Source organism: Balaenoptera acutorostrata, chromosome X, assembly GCF_949987535.1.
Source record: "Balaenoptera acutorostrata chromosome X, mBalAcu1.1, whole genome shotgun sequence".
Taxonomy (NCBI): Eukaryota; Metazoa; Chordata; class Mammalia; order Artiodactyla; family Balaenopteridae; genus Balaenoptera; species Balaenoptera acutorostrata.
Window position 1 is genome coordinate 16,080,825 of NC_080085.1, and position 19,625 is coordinate 16,100,449.

The 19,625-nt window shown below is 42.9% G+C and overlaps 1 protein-coding gene across 1 annotated transcript in view; it reads right to left on the reverse strand.

Moving 5' to 3' along the window:
- Positions 1-19,625, reverse strand: part of ADGRG2 (adhesion G protein-coupled receptor G2) — a 76,464-nt gene that overhangs the window by 47,713 nt on the left and 9,126 nt on the right. The window contains exons 3-4 of the mRNA XM_057538900.1: positions 3,370-3,405; positions 17-64 (exon numbers count right to left, since the gene is read on the reverse strand). Coding sequence (XP_057394883.1) covers positions 17-64; positions 3,370-3,405 — 84 coding nt within the window. The remainder of the gene's footprint in view (positions 1-16; positions 65-3,369; positions 3,406-19,625) is intronic.

Genomic DNA, 19,625 nt, shown 5'->3' on the forward strand with positions numbered 1-19,625 from the left:
TTTTTCAAAATCTTGCCTGGAGTACCATTGGAGTATGGGACAAAACCAACAAGAGATGATTCAGCTGCAGGAGAAAAAAAAAATTCCAATTAATACTTTGAAACAATTATTTATTGAATTTTAAGGAGTAAAACTTTTGAGATATAATTATGAAAAGTAGAAAATGTGCTATCAGACCAATATGTAGTTAAATCTGCAAGTCCCATAATCACTCAGTGAGTATACATTTAATCAGAAAATCATAAAGAAATAACCCAAGAGATGAAATGAGTACAACTGTTTCATTTTACAGGTAAAGAATATGAGACTCATGACCACGAAGCTTGCTCTGACCTATGGAATATTATGGAAATAACTTTAGGAACCACAACAAAATAGAGACATACTACTTTCAAAATTTTTCAGCCAGAGAGTTCTAGAAAACATTTTATAGTTTAATAATTTGTCACACTACAATTATGAAACATATTGGCACATAGGTTCTACTCTGTTTATAATGACACCTGGTAACTTTTCTCATAATGAATTTAAGATTTAAAAAAATGACACTGCTATCACTCAGTACTGTACTACCTAACACAACTTCCTGGTAAGTTATTTTTAAATATGGCTGCTGGGACTTCCCTGGTGGTGCAGTGGTTAAGAATCCGCCTGCCAATGCAGGGGACACGGGTTCGAGCCCTGGTCCAGGAAGATCCCACATGCTGTGGAGCAACTAAGCCCGTGTGCCACAACTACTGAGCCTGCACTCTAGAGCCCGTGAGCCACAACTACTGAGTCCACGTGCCACAACTACTGAAGCCCGTGTGCCTAGAGCCCGTGCTCCGCAGCAAGAGAAGCCACCGCAATGAGAAGCCCGTGTATCGCAATGAAGAGTAGCCCCCGCTCGCCGCAACTAGAGAAAGCCCATGCACAGCAACGAAGACCCAACATAGCTAAAAAAATTTTTTAATTAAAAAAAAATAATAAAATAAAATATGGCTGCTATTAAGACAATCAGGTTGTAAATTTCCCGTGGAATAACTCTATTTATGCTAAGAGGTCAGTCTACTGCACACACTTTGCATGTTTAAATATTAAAAAGATCCAATGGCTTGACCTCTCCATATACACAGGACAAGTAAACATTTTACAACTAAACTGAGCTTTGCAATAGGGAGCCTGATATTCAGCTGGTAAGGACAACATTTGGGTGTGTCGAGGTGCTTGGCTGGCCTGTCTGTTTTAGACCAATCATGCGTTGGCTGAAACACACACACCCTGTCTGTCCTACATTATTGCTTCCAAATTTTGTCATTTACTACATTTTTTTAAATTGCCAAGTATACTTCTTGAGAAGTAAGCCAGTTCCTGAGCAATGAGATTCAAAGCCTGGGTATGGAATCCTTTGCTCTTGGGGCAGAACAATATAATTGGCCAAAGGTGGTTTTTAATCAATGACTATTCATTTTTCTGACTGGAGAGGAATGGTGACACCATCCAAAGAGGCCTGCGGGCACAACCGCCTGTCCATCCCTGGATGTGTGCTGGCTTTCCCCTGGGGCCCCGGGGCTGTGCCTGGCATCATTGTGTGCCTCCAAACCCTCGACCTCATTCCATGCAAACAGAGCTTTGCAAAGATATCACCATGATTAAGTCTGAGAAGGCTACTGCAGCAGAAGGAAAATACAGTGGTTCATTTTATCCTAGAAGTTTAACAACAAGGGGGCAAACTGGCTTAGCAAAAAGAGCTTGGGCTTTGGAGATTTGCAGTCCTGGATTTGAATCTCTGCCCCATTACTTAATAACTTAATAATAATGATCAGAGACTTCCCTGGTGGCACAGTGGTTAAGAATCCGCCTGCCAATGCAGGGGACACGGGTTCGAGCCCTGGTCTGGGAAGATCCCACATGCCGCGGAGCAACTAAGCCCGTGTACCACAACTACTGAGCCTGCGCTCTAGAGCCCACAAGCCACAACTACTGAGCCCGCATGCCACAACTACTGAAGCCCACACACCTAGAGCCCTGCTCCACAACGAGAGAAGCCACCGCAATGAGAAGCCCGTGCATTGCAATGAAGAGTAGCCCCCGCTCACCGCAACTAGAGACAGTCCGTGCACGCAGCAATGAAGACCGAACGCAGCCAAAAATAAATACATAAATAAATAGATAAATAAATAATTTTTAAAATAAATAAATTTGTAAAACTAATAATAATAATGATCGTTATTACTTACTGAGGGTTTACTCTGTGCCAGGCACACGTGTTATCTTATTTCATCTTCACAACTTCCCTAGGAAGCGAGTACTGTTATTCTCTTCAATTTACAGATGAAGAAACTGAGGCACAGAAAGGTGAAGGAACTTGTCCAAAGCCACACAGATAGCAATGGAGGTGGGGGGGGGGCCAAATTCAAACCCAAGTAGTGTGGCTCCAGACAATGTGTGAACATGAGCAAGTTTCATCCTCTCTGACCCTCAGTTTCCTCATCTATAACATGAATATAACGATCCCTATACTGCAAGATTGGAAGCAGAATGAGATGTCAGAAGACTCCCAGACATGTAGTATGTGCATGAGCAGTAATAGCGATTATTACTAATTTTAGTTAAATGAATTAATAACAGTAGAAGCTCATTTTCACACAACTAAGGACAATGTGAGTTGACTCACTCCTTACCGTAAAAGACTGTTCTGTACTATATGGTATATATATTACAGAATGAAACACAGAAGTAGGAGTTAGAGAAGCCACGTGCTGCCTCTGTGATGTGGGGCAAGAAGCCGTGTGAACTTAGATAAGTTATTCAGCCTCTCCAGGCTTCACCGTGTTATTAACTAAGGGATGGGGTGGGACCATTTTATCCCTGAGGTCCCGTTGTAGCCAGCAGTCTGGAATGCAGGTCCTGCTCCTGGTTCCTGCCAAGACGGGTCCTAGTTATAAATTTCTCTTTATTGATTTGCCTTCCCATTCTCATGAGTGCTAAGCCTTTAGAAACCTTTTGAAAAATATTCATTCAGTGGGGTGCTGAGGAAGTATATTTAAGAGAATATCTCAACCCTCAAATATAGGAACATTTGGCATGTTTATGTCCTTGATACTCTTCAGGAGACATGAACTAGAATACTAAAAATAACACTGAAGAACTGAAGCAGTTACCATGATGAAAACCCACAACTTAGTCCCTAGCTTTGTTTAGCAATGTGGGGGGATTGATAGACTATCCTGTTGTCTGTGTCTGCTATTGATTTTTCGGGTGTAGGTTTAATGCAGAATTTAATTAAGCTTCATAGAAGAAAACAATTTTGCTGTATCTGACATTGCATGGAGAACTTTTAGAATATTTTGCTGAAATTCCCCCAAAGTTATGAAATAACAATCTTACCAGAAGGTGATAACAAACTGGAATTATCAGCATGCTCTGTTGAGGAAAAAGGTGATTTAAAATTAGTTTAGTTTGTAGATTAAACAACAGGGACCTACTGTATAATACAGGGAATTATTACAATATCTTGTAATAACCTATAATGGAAAAGAATCTGAAAAAGAATATATATATATATATATATATATATATATATATATATATATATATCTGAATCACTGTGCTGTACACCTGAAACTAACACATTATTGTAAATCAACTATACTTCAATAAAAAAATGTAAAAGTAAATAAAATTAGTTTAGTTTGTACATGAATTTGTAGGAGATTAACATCTTTAACGGCAGTGAATGTAAAATGAGTTGCAAATAGCTACCAAAAGAGGGCAGTATGTTAACTTACTATTATTTACAACAGCCTAATCAGTTCTTTCAATTCTCCACAAAGACATATCTCTGGTGAAGCAATTCTTCCAATTTAACTGTTGATGGTGCTCTATATATTTTGTTATATAATGGTTTAGTACATTTTAAAATAAAAATGATGACTAAGAACTTCGGTTGTTGGCAAATGTTCATTAGAATGTGTAAATGTATACATCTGCATAAATTAAACTTCCCGTAACTGTACTTCTTTTTATACCTATTAGTGCAGACTTTAACCTTTAATTAAGCCAATCAGACACCTCTGGGTATATAAACTACAAGAACTGCTGTGTTATTTATTTTGGGAGGATGCTAGATTCCTTAAAAGAAAAGTAATTCTATTTTTTTCTCTATGAAAAATAATACACTTATTGGAGAAACTTCAGAAATTACAGATAAACAAAAAGAAGAAAATTAAAACCACCTATAATTTCACCACCCAGACATAAATGACATTAACATTTTGACATATATTCTTTTCTCTATGTGTTAATGTATATCTACATATGAATATAAATATATGAATGTATGTGTATACATATGTACTTATATGTACGATAAGAAAGATCATGTCACTTAAAACTATTTGTAACCTGATTTTTCTCATGACACTATATCCTGAACATTGTTCTATATCATTAAACAATTTTCCCCAATACCATTTTGTGATGACTGCATAGCATTTCATTGATTGGATGTACCATTAATTTATATAACAAATTTCCTTTTCATGGACATTTTAGTGTGCACAGTTTTTCATGATTACAAACAATGCTGCAAGAAATCCTCTTGGTAAATTTTTGTATACACACTTGGCTATTTCTTTCAGAAATTCCATGAATTTTGATTGCCAAGATGCCTTATAGAAAACAAACCAATTTATACCGCTCTTTGCAGTACATCAGAGTGTTACTTTCCCAAACTCTCACCCAATGGGGTATTACCTTATAAATTCTTAAACTGTTTTTAATTACAAAGGAATGGTTATTTCCATAGTGGTATCTTGAGATACAATTAAAAAGAAAGAATAAGTATATTTAGAAACTAAAATTGCACAGTGAAACATACCTGGTAGCTTCCAGGAGCCTATTTTCCTTAAATGGTGGTAGGGTACTGATTATTTTCTGGTATAATTAAAACACAGTTCTGCTTGAAAGCAGGACTGAATGAGTGTTCAAGTGGTTAGCGCAGAGTAGTTAGTGTCTTGATGCCCTAATTTAATTGGCATTGTCTCTTCTTAGTCTCTGTCCTTCAATATATCCCTCATGTTACCTTAAATATCCCACCAATCAAAGAGTCTGTTGAATTAACAGGAGTTTAATTTTGAGAATGCTCCTGGGAGCACTATGGGGAAATCAGTCATTCACAGCTTAGTATGAATTAATTCCAATTGGCTGAAGTCTTCTGATTATGTAGCAAAGACCTACCATACTGGGCCATGTTGAAAATTTCCGGGAAGAATCAACATTCAACATGGGCTACTTGAAAATGACACATCAGTTTAGGCAGGTGAGGTAGAGTGGTGTGAGAGTGTGGCACAGGCAGGGAACAGCATGAAGGCACTGAGGAAGAGTTGAGTACCAGGGAAGAGGGATGGAGAGTGATGTTGAAGGGCAACAGGGACTAATACTGCTTCCTTCTCAATTTTGCCCAGTGGCTGACCAGAGTCACCAATTGTTCAACCTTCTCCATTGCTAAATCCTTTGACAAGAGCTGTATACCCACAGGGAAAGGGGCTCATCTGAGTTTTACCTCTTTCTTAGATGCTAGAGGAAATGGACAACTCAAGGGTAATAGGAGAGCCAGAGTGGAGAAGGAACTTTCCTGGTTGGCCATCTCTGGGTAGACAGGTCTGATAGGCATGGATTCACAATCAAGAGGTAAAACCTGATCAAAACATAGATCAAGGGCCAGACCAGCCCAGCCTACAGGGCTCCCAGCAGAGACCTACACTGATGAAGGGAGGGAACCCAGTAAATAAAAGTTAGAGGTTTTTAAATTGTTATTGTCCGCTTTTTCTCTTTTGGCATTTTTTTTCTTCTAGGGGCCTGATTACTCAGTGACTAACATTTTATTCACTTTTTCTGTCTCTCATTATAATGCTCCACATCACTCCTCCTGGTCCCACATAGAGATGTCCCATAGGCCTTACATTTTCCTGAGTATCAGCCTCCGTTTCTCTTGGGCTCTGTCCTAACTCACTTCCCATTTGTTACAACCAAGGAGGTGGTCGTCATTTCCAGTGAGTCATATATTTGAGTTCCATGCCACTCTTAGGAGACAAAACATTTCCATTGTTAAAAAGATTCACAAGCAAAGAAAGGAAAAATATTTAAATTTTTCAGATTTTCCTTTGGAAACTTACAAAGAGTAAAATTTAAAGCATTATTCATTTATTGAAGTCTCGATTTAAGTCCATAAATAAAATTATTGTGAGCTGTCGATAAAATTTACTCAATATGACTCCCTAGTGATTTTTTAAAACAAAGTCCATATATTGCAATTATGATGACCAGGAGTTTGGCATGCCTAAGCTTCGAATGGACACCAAAAAGAGGAACTGGCAACTCAAGAAAGTGGCCCCCCTCGATGGGGTCTCTTTCCCTACATCGCCTCCCTGGCACATTCTTTCAAATTTATTGCTACCACCTCCCCAAATCCAATCCCACATGATCAAGTGTGGTCTGAGCACTGCCATGTGAATGCCTTACTGTCATTGCCTCTCCAACCCCATATATCCAAGATCTTGTCCCCCATCGCCCCACAGCATTTCCATATCATTCTTGAATCTGATGGACTGCTGGTAACACCAGCCAAACAAGTGAAACTGGAAAATTCAGTATATTAGTTTCCTGTTGCTGCTGTAACAAATTACCATGAACTTAGTGGTTTAAGACAATGCAAAGTTGTTACGTTAAGAGTTCTGTAGGTCATTAGTCCAACATGGGTCTCACCAGACTAAAATCAGAGTGTTAACAGGCTGCACGCCTTTCTGGAGGCTCTGGGGGAGAACCTGTGTCCTCCTTATTTGGATAACTGGCAGAATTCAGTTCCTTGCAGTCGGAGGACCTAGGTCCTCATTTTCTTGCTGGTTATAAATTGAGGGCCGTTCCTCGATTCTAGAAGCCATCCACATTTCTTGGCTCATGCCCCATTCCTCCATCTTCAAAGCTAGCAACGGTGGGATGGGGTAGGGGAGTCCTTCTCACGCAGCATCCGTCTGACTCACTCTTCTGCCTTCCTCTTCCACTTTTAAGAACTCGGGTGATTAGACTGGGCCCACCCAGGCAATCCATGATCACCTCCCCATCTCCCAGTCCTGAACTTTAATCACATTTGCAAAATCCCTTTTGTCATGTAAGGCAACATAGTTACAGGTTTGAGGCATTAGAAGGGGACATCTTTGGGGAGCCATTACTCTTCCTACATACTCAAAAATCCAGTTTTTTAAAATTATGGAGAATATGAGTTGCAAGGAACCACACTTTAGGAAGAAAAATCCCACAGGGGTTAAGTGAAGGGCCCAGAAAACTAGAGTCAGTTTCAGCAATACAGCTGAGTCTACAAACCGAAGGCTCACTCTCTGGCCATTGCCCTTGACTCCTCCTGTTCTCCACCTTCCACTCCCACCCCCAGATTCCGTCATCCATCCTGTGCATTCTTCTCACCCTCACAGGGAGCTGTTGCAAGGATTAAAGAGAAATGATGTATGTGGTGATAGTAAGAGTGAACAATGATTGATGCTTCCTGTGAGCCAGGCTTAACACACGAAGAGCTTCATACACATTTTATTATTTACTCAGCCAACGACTCTATGAAATATGTGGATTCCTTAGCATCAGTCCTTTTTAGTGCTTGAGAAACTGAGGCTGGGCAAGTTTCTGTGAATTGTTCCAGGCCTCCGTGGGAATTCACTGTAGAGCTGCGATTTGAACCCAGGCAGTCTGACTTCAGAGCCTACCCTCTGGGCCTCTATTCTATCCTACCTCCAATGACAAACTCTGTAGACCATAAACTAGTACATAAATGGAGGGTATTAATATTCCCTAATCTCTCTCTCACCTCTCCTTTCTTCCCATGCCCACTGCCCCCTTCTAAGCCCAGATCTTGATCGCCTCACACATAAGTGAAATATTAGAACCCGGAATCTTCTCATTGGCAAGGATCTTAACGTTCTTTGCATCTGACTTCTCACCCAACTCAGTAAGCCATCCACCGAATGCACATCATTGGCTCCCAATCCCAATTCAGCTCCCCGACAAGTTCTATCTTGCCCACACAATGGAACTCACACTGAAGTTTTTGAAAGTTTGAATTACTTACCAACATTTAAAAATTAGGAGATTTCAAATAAAATTCCAAATTCTTACCCTTCCAAAATTGGAAGTTTTAGATGACCCCTTTCTGTCAGCTCTCCAGCCCTCTAAAGCATGCCCTGGCATGAAACTGATGGAGATGGCTCTTTCCTCTTTGTATCTTAAAGTTCATTCATTGGCTACACCATTCACTTGGCATTTGGACATATACTGTTAGGCATTGTTATTTAACTTTTCCACTGTATGTCTTGTTTTCCCAGCTAAATGCTAAGCTGCTTGATTCTTTATTATCCTCCAGGAATCCAGTGCAGGGCTTTGTATGTGGTAGATATTCAAAATATTTTTGGATTGACTGATGACATCATTAAGGAGTCTCCAGCAGTCATGAATATATGACAGGTAGTTCAAGAGCAGGAATTTAATGCAAATATTGCAAGGGGTCAGGTCCCTGTGATACAAAGCACAGCAGGGGACAGATGGGCAAAAGATCTGAGAGCAATGAGGCAGAGTCCATGAAGGAAAGACTTGAGAATACTTCTTAGATGGCTATGGTTCAGAATCTGTACTTTGGAATCATAGCTATAACTGCCAATCACAGCAGGTAGCTTGCTTAACAGATCTTCCAAACGTATACTAAAATGGCCATTCAACTGCCGTATCACAAACGTTGCCTACAGCAATGATCTCAATACTGTACCCTTTATCGACCTTTCCTCTGTTCCTAATGCCCTCTCCCTGCTCGCTCACTCCTGATTCCTGGGATCACCTCTCAAATAACCTGCACCCAAGTCATACAAGGTCATGTCTGAGGGTTCTGAGGTTTTCATTTTTCTTCTGCTATTTGATATGTGGGAGATGTAAGACTTAAAATGTCAGACAGTTGGTTCTCTTTACACCCAGCACATTCTCCCCGAAGTTGGATGGGAAAGATAAAGGCTTAATCTTCTAGGAGTGGATCTAAAAAGAATACAACTAGCCCCCCTTGCATGAATGTTTTAGAGCCAACTAAAATTTGTAATCTGGTGACAGTCCTTCTCTGGATTGAATTACTGTTGCATAGAGAGATGATTCAAAACAAGGCGCCACGCCTAGGCACTCTTATACAGGAACCCCAAACAAAACAATATTATTATGATAGTGGCTCTCCAGGGCTTGGGACAACAGACACTCTTACAAGAACTGTATTTTTCAGATTCTACTACATAACCAACAAAATGACTGAAAACATTTCTACTTCGGCACAGCCAAAATGTGTTTACTTGAGCTGTGACCATCTCACGTCACCGTGCTCAATAAATACTCTGACACAACGTTTTTATTAAACAATTGATAATGACATCCCTAAAGAAAACTTCAGCTCCTAGCTGGTGGAATTTCCCAAAGTGCAGACGACTGGCAATTCTAGGTGGGCCTTGGCCAAAATGCGAAGAGGGTGAAACATGGTCTTGATCCCCCAGCCCCTGGGTCTTGCACCTCTCCCGTCCTCACACGGTACCACTCACCCGCCCTCTTGCCCCTTAACCCCTCCAGAACTGATCTGGCCTCTCTCAGGGGTTAACAGACAGTCCCTCCCTTGAGGATCTAGGAGATGCATTTTGGAGTGTCCATCAATGCCCTAGAATAGAATGCAAATTTGTGTGTATTCATATGCATTTTTTTTCTGGGAAGGGTAGAGTCCCAAAAGGGACTCTATTTTAAATTAACAAGCATGTATATAGCATTACTGTGACCAGGCACTTCATAAATATTAACTCATTTAGTCCTCATAACAACAATACGAGGCAAGTTACCCCATTTTACAGATGGGGAAACCGAGGCACAGGGAGGTCAAATAACGTGTGTAGTAAAGGGACAGAGCTAGGATCTGAGCCTAGGCTTTCCAGCCCCACTATACTGAGCTGCTTCTCATCTTGGGCTGTGGTCTAAAACAGTGAAGAGCCACTGACCTGCGGCCATCCACCCCATTCCACTGGGAGGGATGTACACTTTAGGAAGGAGGAGAGCCTTGAAATAAACTGTTTCTGACAGGTGGGGGATATTAGGGCATCATCCCCCCTTCCCAGCCCCCCTGAAGTTAGACACATAGACAGTAATCTAGGCTGCCCGTCAAGGCCAGTGCAGATAATGGAGTATTTGGGTTGTGCTTTCCATAACAAAATGCTAGCCACAACTTGGGTTCACTCTACTGAAGGCTGGTAGCTTCTGGAGCTTTTTCAGTCTGAAAGGCAAATGCTGCTTAGTGTTTCAGGGGGCAGGGAGGGAGAGAGGCAAACTGGCCTCTATTGAACACTTACTACAGTGGCATTATACCCATGTTTCTTCATGGAATCTCCCCACATGCCCGTGAAACATGGCCCTCTATCCAGACCTAATCTCCCCCTCCTCTCCCCTCACCCAACCACTCTGGTGTCCCTGCTGTTCCTCCAATACAACACACTGGGCATAGTCCCACCTCAGGGCCTTTGCACTTGCTGCTCCCTCTGCCTGAAATACTTTTCCCACAGAGAACCCCCTGGATTGCCCTGCTGTCTCTTTCAAACGATGCTCAAATATCACCTTCTCTGAGAGACTGATCCAGACCACTCTATTTAAAATCACAACACTTTCCCCCTTTGCCCGACCCTTTCCATCCCCTTACCCACAACACTCCTTGCCATCCAAACAGTATGTATATATTTATGTACGTGTGTATTTATGTATGTGTGTACACACACACACACACACACACACAGAGCCCTAAGAGGGGGTATCTCCTAACATTTTGTGCCCTAGACCCCTCACTTGCCTCATCCAAGTCCCAGCCCTGTGTAATATATAAGATTTTGGAACTTCCCTGGTGATGCAGTGGTTAAGAATCCGCCTGCCAATGCAGGGGACACAGGTTCGAGCCCTGGTCTGGGAAGATCCCACATGCCGTGGAGCAACTAAGCCCATGCGCCACAACTACTGAGCCTGCGCTCTAGAGCCCGTGAGCCACAACTACTGAAGTCTGCATGCCTAGAGCCTGTGCTCCACAAGGAGAGAAGCCACCGCAATGAGATGCCTGTGCACCGCAACGAAGAGTAGCCCCCGCTCGCCGCAACTAGAGAAAGCCTGCGCACAGCAACGAAGACACAACGCAGCCAAAAAAAAAGAAATATATATATATATATTTATTTATTTATTTTTGGCCCCCAAGAACCAATTTTCATTCCCATGGGGGCGAAGTGGCCCCCCCCCATAGAGAATGCACGCTCCAGGGCTATCTCCATTTCCTCCCGAAGAGATCCAGCTTAAGGAAAGCAACATTTGCCTGGGTGCCCCTCTCCTCCTGGATCCCCACTAGTGTCTCGGGTGATTCTGCTGTTAGTCAGCTGACATGTTCTTTCACTCCAAAGCACCTGTCATTTATGGGTAGTGAGAGTTCCCTGTGGTAGATGTTTAAGTGCAGAAGCACCTGGAAGTGGGGGGATGGGGAACCAGTGGGTAGGGTACAGAAACTCTTCCAGTCTCCCTCAGATCACGCCACTCTTTGCCAGCTCACACGTGAGCAGTGACCCCCTTGGCATCTCAGCTTAGGTTCTCCAGGGGTGCGGGGCCTAAGGTAAGGACTTGGCTGCACAGTGGACTCCCCATTCTCCCCAGCCCCTGGCACAGGACAATATTTTTTTTATACAGCTATGAAATAAATGAGGAGGGTGATCTGAAGTGAGACGGCCAGACAGCAGGCTATTGCAGTAGATTAGCCAAGACATGATGACGACTTGAACCAGTGCTTGGGAAGCTGGCATGAAAAAAGAGGTTCAACAGACACTTCTAAGGTAAGATGAGAGGAGTAGGGGATGTTGCGGTGAGGGAGAAGCAGAATAGTTAACCTATCAAACCCCAACAGTCCAGATGACATTGCTCTGAATCCCTCAAGCGTGGCAGGTAGGTTAATAAATAACAAATGTTGGCAAGGATGTAGAGAAAAGGGAACCCTCGTACAGTTGGTGGGAATGTATATTGGTGCAGCCACTGTGGAAAACAGTAGGGAGGTTTCTCAAAAAGCTAAAAATAGAACTACCATATGACCCAGCAATTTCACTCCTGGGTATATATCCAAAAAAACCCCAAAACCACTAATTCAAAAAGTTCTGAAGCAATTAGAACAAATGGCCTATAGCTGTACTGTTCAATATGGTACCCACTAGCCACGTGTGGCTATTTAAATTTAAAGTTAAATAAAATTTAAAATTCAGTTTCTCAGTCACATTTCAAGTGCTCAATGGTCACATGTGGTTGGTGGCTACTGTACTGGACAGATATAGAACACTTCCATTATCACAAAAATTTCTGTTAGATCATGCTGGTCTCTAGTGATGACGGCTAGTTTTTACGGAGTTCTTACAACGTGTCAAATGCATTTCAGCCATCTGTTTTACATGCATTAACTCATTTAATCTGCATATAACTCTATGAGAGAGATACTGCTACTTTACAGATAAGGAAACTGAAGCACAATGATTGAATACCTTGGTACAGTCAGAGTTAATAAATGGCAGAGGTAAGACTTGACCCCAGGAAGTCCAGAGCCTGTAGTCTTAACCTTATACCATATTGTGGAGGTCCCAGTGGCCTGAGTTGGCACAAAGGGAGTGGGCAGCTCTGGTGGAGTCTCCTGACTACAAATGACTCTCTCCTGATTGGACAATGATAATCTGGTAGTGCCCAGAACAGCCTCCTCCAGCTTTCTTAGATTGTATGAACCTGGGTTCATACATGATCTCAAGAAAGAAGGGATGCCTAGCCCATCCCACCCCACCCTCCAATGGCAGAATGAATGAGATGTACCAACTACCCTGCCTCATTAGTTAAGGTAAGGCAAGTTGCTACAATAAATAAATGCTGAAATCTCAGACACTTAAAAAAAAAAGTTAATTTTCCAGGTGTAAAGTCCAATCAGCAGCCTAGAGTGGAGGGCAGGGTGGGACAGAGAGAGCAGCATCTGCTCCATGCAGTCATTCAGGGACCCAGGCTGACAGAGGCACTGCCATTTTCAACATGAAGATTCCAAGTTTGCTCTGGAGAGCAACGTCCAGCCAGGCAAACAGGTGGGAGATTTTTAATGGCTAAGCCCGGAAGTGGCAAACATCATTTCTCCCCACACCCACTGGCCAGAACTCAGCCACATGGCCACTTCTAACTGCAAGGGAGGCTGGGAAATGTAGTCTAGCTGTGTGCTAAGGAAGAAAAAATAAAGCTTTGGTGAGCTGCCAGCCAGTCTCTGCCACATCAGATTTAATTTGAACGCTGTAGAGTAATGATATCCATTAAACTAATGATAGGACAAAATTAATGCTAAAATCACTCTCCCCAGTCATTTTCTCTCCAGTTCTTTGCCCTTATATTGACTAGGTCAAAAGTCAGGGAATCAATATGAATCAGAGGAGGGGGAGCCCTTGCCACTCTGAGGCTGAATATGAATCCCCCCTTCTTTGTGACTCACTTCCCCAGCTTTGCTCCTAGCTAACATCCATATCATGTTTTTTTCATGACCCCCAACTGTAGAACTAGTATGTGACAAACCAGGTCTGTAAACAGTGGCATACTAGTAAAAGCCACAGAGAACGGCTGAATTATGGATATTCTTGCTGCATCCTACTTAGTTGAAAAAGTTGTATTTTTGACTTCCCTCTGGGTTTTTTTTTTTCGCAGTTGCATTTTTAATTTATTTATTTATTTATTTTTGGCTGTGTTGGGTCTTTGTTTCTGCGCGAGGGCTTTCTCTAGTTGTGGCAAGTGGGGGCCACTCTTCATCGCAGTGCGCGGGCCTCTCATTATCGCGGCCTCTCTCGTTGCGGAGCACAGGAGGCCTAAGGGCCTCCTAAGAATCTTCTACCCAGAAGTGCTACAGCAAAGGTTAAGGTTTACATGGTTTCAAAACAGAGGGAAGGGCTTCCCTGGTGGCGCAGTGGTTGAGAATCTGCCTGCCAACACAGGGGACACGGGTTCGAGCCCTGGTCTGGGAAGATCCCACATGCCGCGGAGCAACTGGGCCCGTGAGCCACAACTACTGAGCCTGCGCGTCTGGAGCCTGTGCTCCGCAACAAGAGAGGCCATGACAGTGAGAGGCCCGTGCACCGCGATGAAGAGTGGCCCCCACTTGCCACAACTTGAGAAAGCCCTCACACAGAAACGAAGACCCAACACAGCCAAAAATAAATAAATAATAAATAAATAAATTAATAATAATTTTTAAAAAATTTATATAAAAAAATGTATAAGGCAAAAAAAAAAGGTGGACAACAAAAAGAGTAATTAACACAAACAACATCATAATGGATGACTTCAACATACCTCTCTTAGATCAAGTAGAGAAAAAAGATATAGAACATATTTATTTTTAAAAAAAAGGCTATAGGGGCTTCCCTGGTGGCGCAGTGGTTGGGAATCTGCCTGCCAATGCAGGGGACACGGGTTCGAGCCCTGGTCTGGGAGGATCCCACATGCCGCGGAGCGACTGGGCCCGTGAGCCACAATTGCTGAGCCTGCGCGTCTGGAGCCTGTGCTCCGCAACGGGAGAGGCCACGATAGTGAGAGGCCCGCGCACCGCGATGAAGAGTGGTCCCCACTTGCCGCAACTAGAGAAAGCCCTCGCACAGAAACGAAGACCCAACACAGCCATAAATAAATAAATAAATTAAAAATTAAAAAAAAAAAGGCTATAGAGTTGAAACACAAGACAGCTATGTGTTCAGTCCTTGTTTATTCAATTAATCAGATAATTATAAGCAATTCTCATTTATTCACCAAAGCAAGACCACCACCCATTTGATAGTTTTCATTTCTCTCCTTAAATTAACAAAATTCTACACTATACTGAATCCTAGAGCAACAAGAGAGTAACTTTTACTTTATGCTGTGTGCACTCCTAAAGGGAAAGAAGAGGGAAGGGTATAGGTCAAATAGGACACTGATGTTAAAAACAAACACAATTGCCACAGACATTGTTGTAAAAGCACCATCAATCTATCTTGATGGGTTTTTTTTACAGCGCTGTGATCTTGTGAACATGAGGCTTCTTGCCAAGATCAATCTGTTTCTTGTTATTTTCTTGAAGGAAAAGATGTACCCACATCAAGGTACATTTCAACAGCATGTTCTCTTGGAACATCAACTTACTTCTTAATAGATTAAATCAGCGGAACTATTGCTTTTATTTCTCAGATCTCTCTTAATCTTTATCTAGTCCTTTGGAGGTACAAAGCCATCCCAGGATAAATGAATATGGCAAAGTTTCAGTCAAAGTCGTGTAAAAAAACATTTTCAACTGCTTCAGGGACTAAACACTGAGGAAGTGGCTAAGGACACAAGTTCTAAAATGCCACCAATTCTACTTTTCAGCTGTGTGAACTTGGAAGTGACTCAAACCGTCCAAGCCTCAGTTCCCTCATCTAGAAAATGAAGGAGTAACACCTGACCGTAGCTATTCTCAGGATTCACGAAGGTAACACGCGAAGCATTAAAGCGACGCGACACACAGGAAACGTTTGTAAAGGTAACTCTTAGATGTGTTAGAATGCTTTCAGAGGCAAGTCGCAGAACATTCAGTTAGAAGTGTCACAAACATTAAGGACAGTCAATTACCCCACCTAACAGGAACTCCAAAAGCAGACAGTTCTAAGGCTGGTCCTACAGCTCAGGGATGGCAACAAAGATCCAGGCCTTTTCCAGCCTTCTGTTCGTTCATCCTCAGGATACAGTTAGTTCAGGGACTCAACCTTTCAAAAACTCAGGTTATCTCCTTTTTCTACTTGCACTCCCTAGCGCCTCTCAGTGTTTTTAAGACGGCTACCACTGCTCCAGGCATCAAATCCAAACACGAAAATGTCTAGGCACAGCACTATCCAATAGAACTTTCTACAGCGATGGAAATATTCTCTATCTGCACCGTCCAGTACGGCAACCACTAGCCCCATGTGAACACTGAACGCTTGAGATGTGACTTAGTGTGACTGAGGAACTGAATTTTTAATTTCACTTAATTTTAATTAATTTAAATTTAAATAGCCACATGTGCCTAGTGGCTATCATATTGAACAGTGCGTGTCCAGAGGAAGAAGAGAAACTCTTTTTCATTGAGTCTCAGGAGTGGGGCTGTTTTCCTAGAAGTCCCCCAGCAGATTTTCCCAGGTGTCTTTTTGGTCAAAAGTCAGTCACATACCCACTCCTAAATCAAATATTGGCAAGGAACAGCATTTCCGCGGGTGGCTCAGAATAATCAGGATTTACTCCTGAGTGTGGAAAGAGGGGAGCACCCTACGAAGCCAGGCTTAGCCAGCAAGAGAAAAAGCAAGGAATGGTTGTAACATAAATGATCAGTAGTAAGTGCCGCACCACTTCTGCACTGTCTAGATCAGGAGTCTTTAAACTGCAGTCCATGGGCCAAATCCAGCCCACCAACTGTATTTGCAAATAAAGTTCCACTGGCTCAAAGCCACATCTATTCATTTACATATTGTCTAGGGCCGCTTTTGAGCTGCATGGGCAGCGTTGAGTAGTTACCACAGAGGCCATAAGGTTCACAAAGCCAAAATATTTATTATCTGGTTCTTTAAAGAAAAGTTTGCCAACCCCTCATTTAGAGGGACACTCCTCATGGTTAAAGTCACCCTTGTTAAAGATCTTGGCTAAAACATACTCCTATAGCCAAAGGCAAGCACTTCGTGCAGGCTGGTGTACAAGAAAGAGTTCTGGAGAGCTGCTTTCAGCACCTTGATACTGTTTCTTGCTGGGTAACCTAGAAAAGTATCCTTTGCTTTGAGCTGCAGTCTTCTCATCAGCAAAGTGGGGATAATACAAACTTCTCCACCCACCTCAGGGGGACATGAGGAGATGATGTATGCCAAGGTGCTCTGTAGACCATGAAGACCTACAGAAATGTCCAGATGGGTTGCTACTGCTGTTCTTAATGTTCAGTGCTATGTGCTGTTGCCACTGGATCCTACAAAGAGACACTGGGACTTTTCCATGTACAACAAGGCAAGGATAGCACTGGCAACTGGGGGATTTACCAGTCAGCAAAAGCCATGTCTGGAGCTTTTATCAATATGGAAATCAAGAGATTCACTGGCTTGATTGTAACTTTAAGAGCTTTCGAAATCACATCAAGTTAAAAAAAGTAGTCTGGAGAAAATAGGACTTTTAAATTGTTTCCAATTTCATATTAGGAACTTTGAATAGGAGAGCAGCCTTAAAATGGGATTGCAGAGATGAGTGGTTCTTAGTTCGAGGCAGACCTCAAGGATCCCCGGTATCCCAGGACAACAAATCAGGAATCCAAAGACTGATCCTACTGGGTAATTGAACTCACAATGTCAAACTGTGAAGGACTCTTAACAGGCAATCAGCTGAGCCCCTTCATCACATGAAGGAAAGGAAACACATTCCTTAAGGGTAATTGGAGCCAATGTACAGCCACCTCACTGAAGTCTACACAAAAGTTTAGTGGAATATATGTTGTATCAGAACTCATTGGGTTCAGATAAGGATAAAGCTGGTGGTGTAAGCTGAGGGGAGCAGTCCATGTTTTAGCGTATCTCTAGGCTTTAGACTAGAGCCACAAATCAAAACCAACCAACCAGCCAGTTTATTGAGCACTTACTATGTGCTAACACTATGGAGGATACAGAGAGGACCTGACCAGATATTCCTTCATACCTGCAAAGATAAAACCAGGAGGAGGAGCAGAATTCAGGATATCATGATGGCCTTCACCATTGCTAGCAGTGTCCTGACACATCCTAAGTGTTCAGTATGGATGTTTTAGAGTTAGTTTAAAATGTATAGACATAATTTGGATGTACAAACAATAGTGACAATAAACAAATTAAAAAGAAATCCTTGAGCTTTCCTTTGATGTCTAGGATGACTCCATCTTGTTTTGGAGCCTCCATTCCAGAAGTACAGGAAAGGGATCCTTAAACCTGATGATTTAAGGTAGCTCTCTCTTCTGCTCTAAAATGGTCTCTAGGTAACTCAATGTCTTCCAGATAAATGCGCAATCTTCGTTTTCCCTCCTCTTCCTTCTGGTAGTCAAGATGGCTTCCAGGTTAGGAATGGGGTGCCAGTGGTCTGCACAGTAGGGAGAAAGGACCTACATCACCTCGTGCTGAGCCCTGGGTTCTCAAGGGCCTCTCCAGGGATCTCCCTCACCCTGCAGGGTTCCTGGGGGTCCAGCTGGCATCCACTGCTGAAGGCTGTGTCCAGTGGGCCCCATGTTCTAGTCTCTCAGAATCCCACCCTGGCCTGGGGGTCCCTCTCTTGCTGACCTAGGTCCTCTCAGCTCTCACCACTGAGTGTCTGTCACATCCTCCATCTGGCCCCTGGTCTCAGCTGTCCACACCGTTATCTCTGCAGCCCTGTCCCTGCCCCTGGCTCTCAACAGAGCTACCCACTAGGAACACGGGGGCAATTTCGAATCCCTTCCCTGTCACACAAGAGATGAGAAAGACCTGGAGAGGACACCACCTCCAGCCTTCACTCTGCCTAAACACACTGTGCCACCATTTCTCATCTGTGCCACTGCCCCATGTTGATTTACAGGCCACTGTGAGGGGTTCTCATCTGGAGTTCTAAGTGGAAAGTGGGACACAATGTCCTCTGCTTTCAGTTTCTCCCTCAACCCATCTAGATTCTCTATCATTCCTTGTCACCACTTCTACCTGCCAGGGAAAGAGTCAGGGCCCAGCAGAAGTGACCTCATGCCTGTGTGGAATTTTGGGGGCTTGGGAGATTGGCTGAGTATCAGATCAGCACTCTGGTATTTATACTCTCAATTTTACAGATAGGAAAGTGAGAGACAAGGAGACCAGCACTGGGTTTGGAAAGAAGAACAAAGACTTGGATGGACAAAGCATGAGATGGTAAGAGGAGACAAGCCAGTGAGGCCTTGGAGAAGGGGAATTAGAGAGAAATCTATCACTAGAAATGCCTTCAGCACAGAAAGATCTAGATCCAGCCCAGAAAGACAGTAAGTTGGGATTATAGCTCATGAGGTCACCAAACTGGCTCAAATGTGTACTTGTTTCCAAATGGGGACGACAACTCTGCAAGAATGAAATTATAACCATCTTCCACTAATACGGCATCTCACGCTCTGGAAAACAGCTGTACCTAAAAGAAGACCTTCTTGGAAGACAAAAAAGAAGAAGCAGTGGAAGGAAGAAAGGAAGGAAGGAAGGAAGGAAGGGAGGGAGGGAGGGAGGGAGGGAGGGAGGGAGGAAGGAAGAAAAGAAAAGAGGTATTGGCACAGCCCAAGAGAGCTAGAGGCTAGAGGTAAGTTACCTGCCAAAACTGATTTGGGCTTCTGGTAGACCAAGAATGACTCCCTCGAACATCACCAAATTACACAACTGGAAGTGTCAAGGTCTAAGGGTTCTCTCTGTTGGCCAGTGGCCTAACAAGAGAGTGTCAGTCCGGGGAGAAGATATGGGAATATATGTATATGTATAGCTGATTCACTTTGTTATAAAGCAGAAACTAACACACCATTG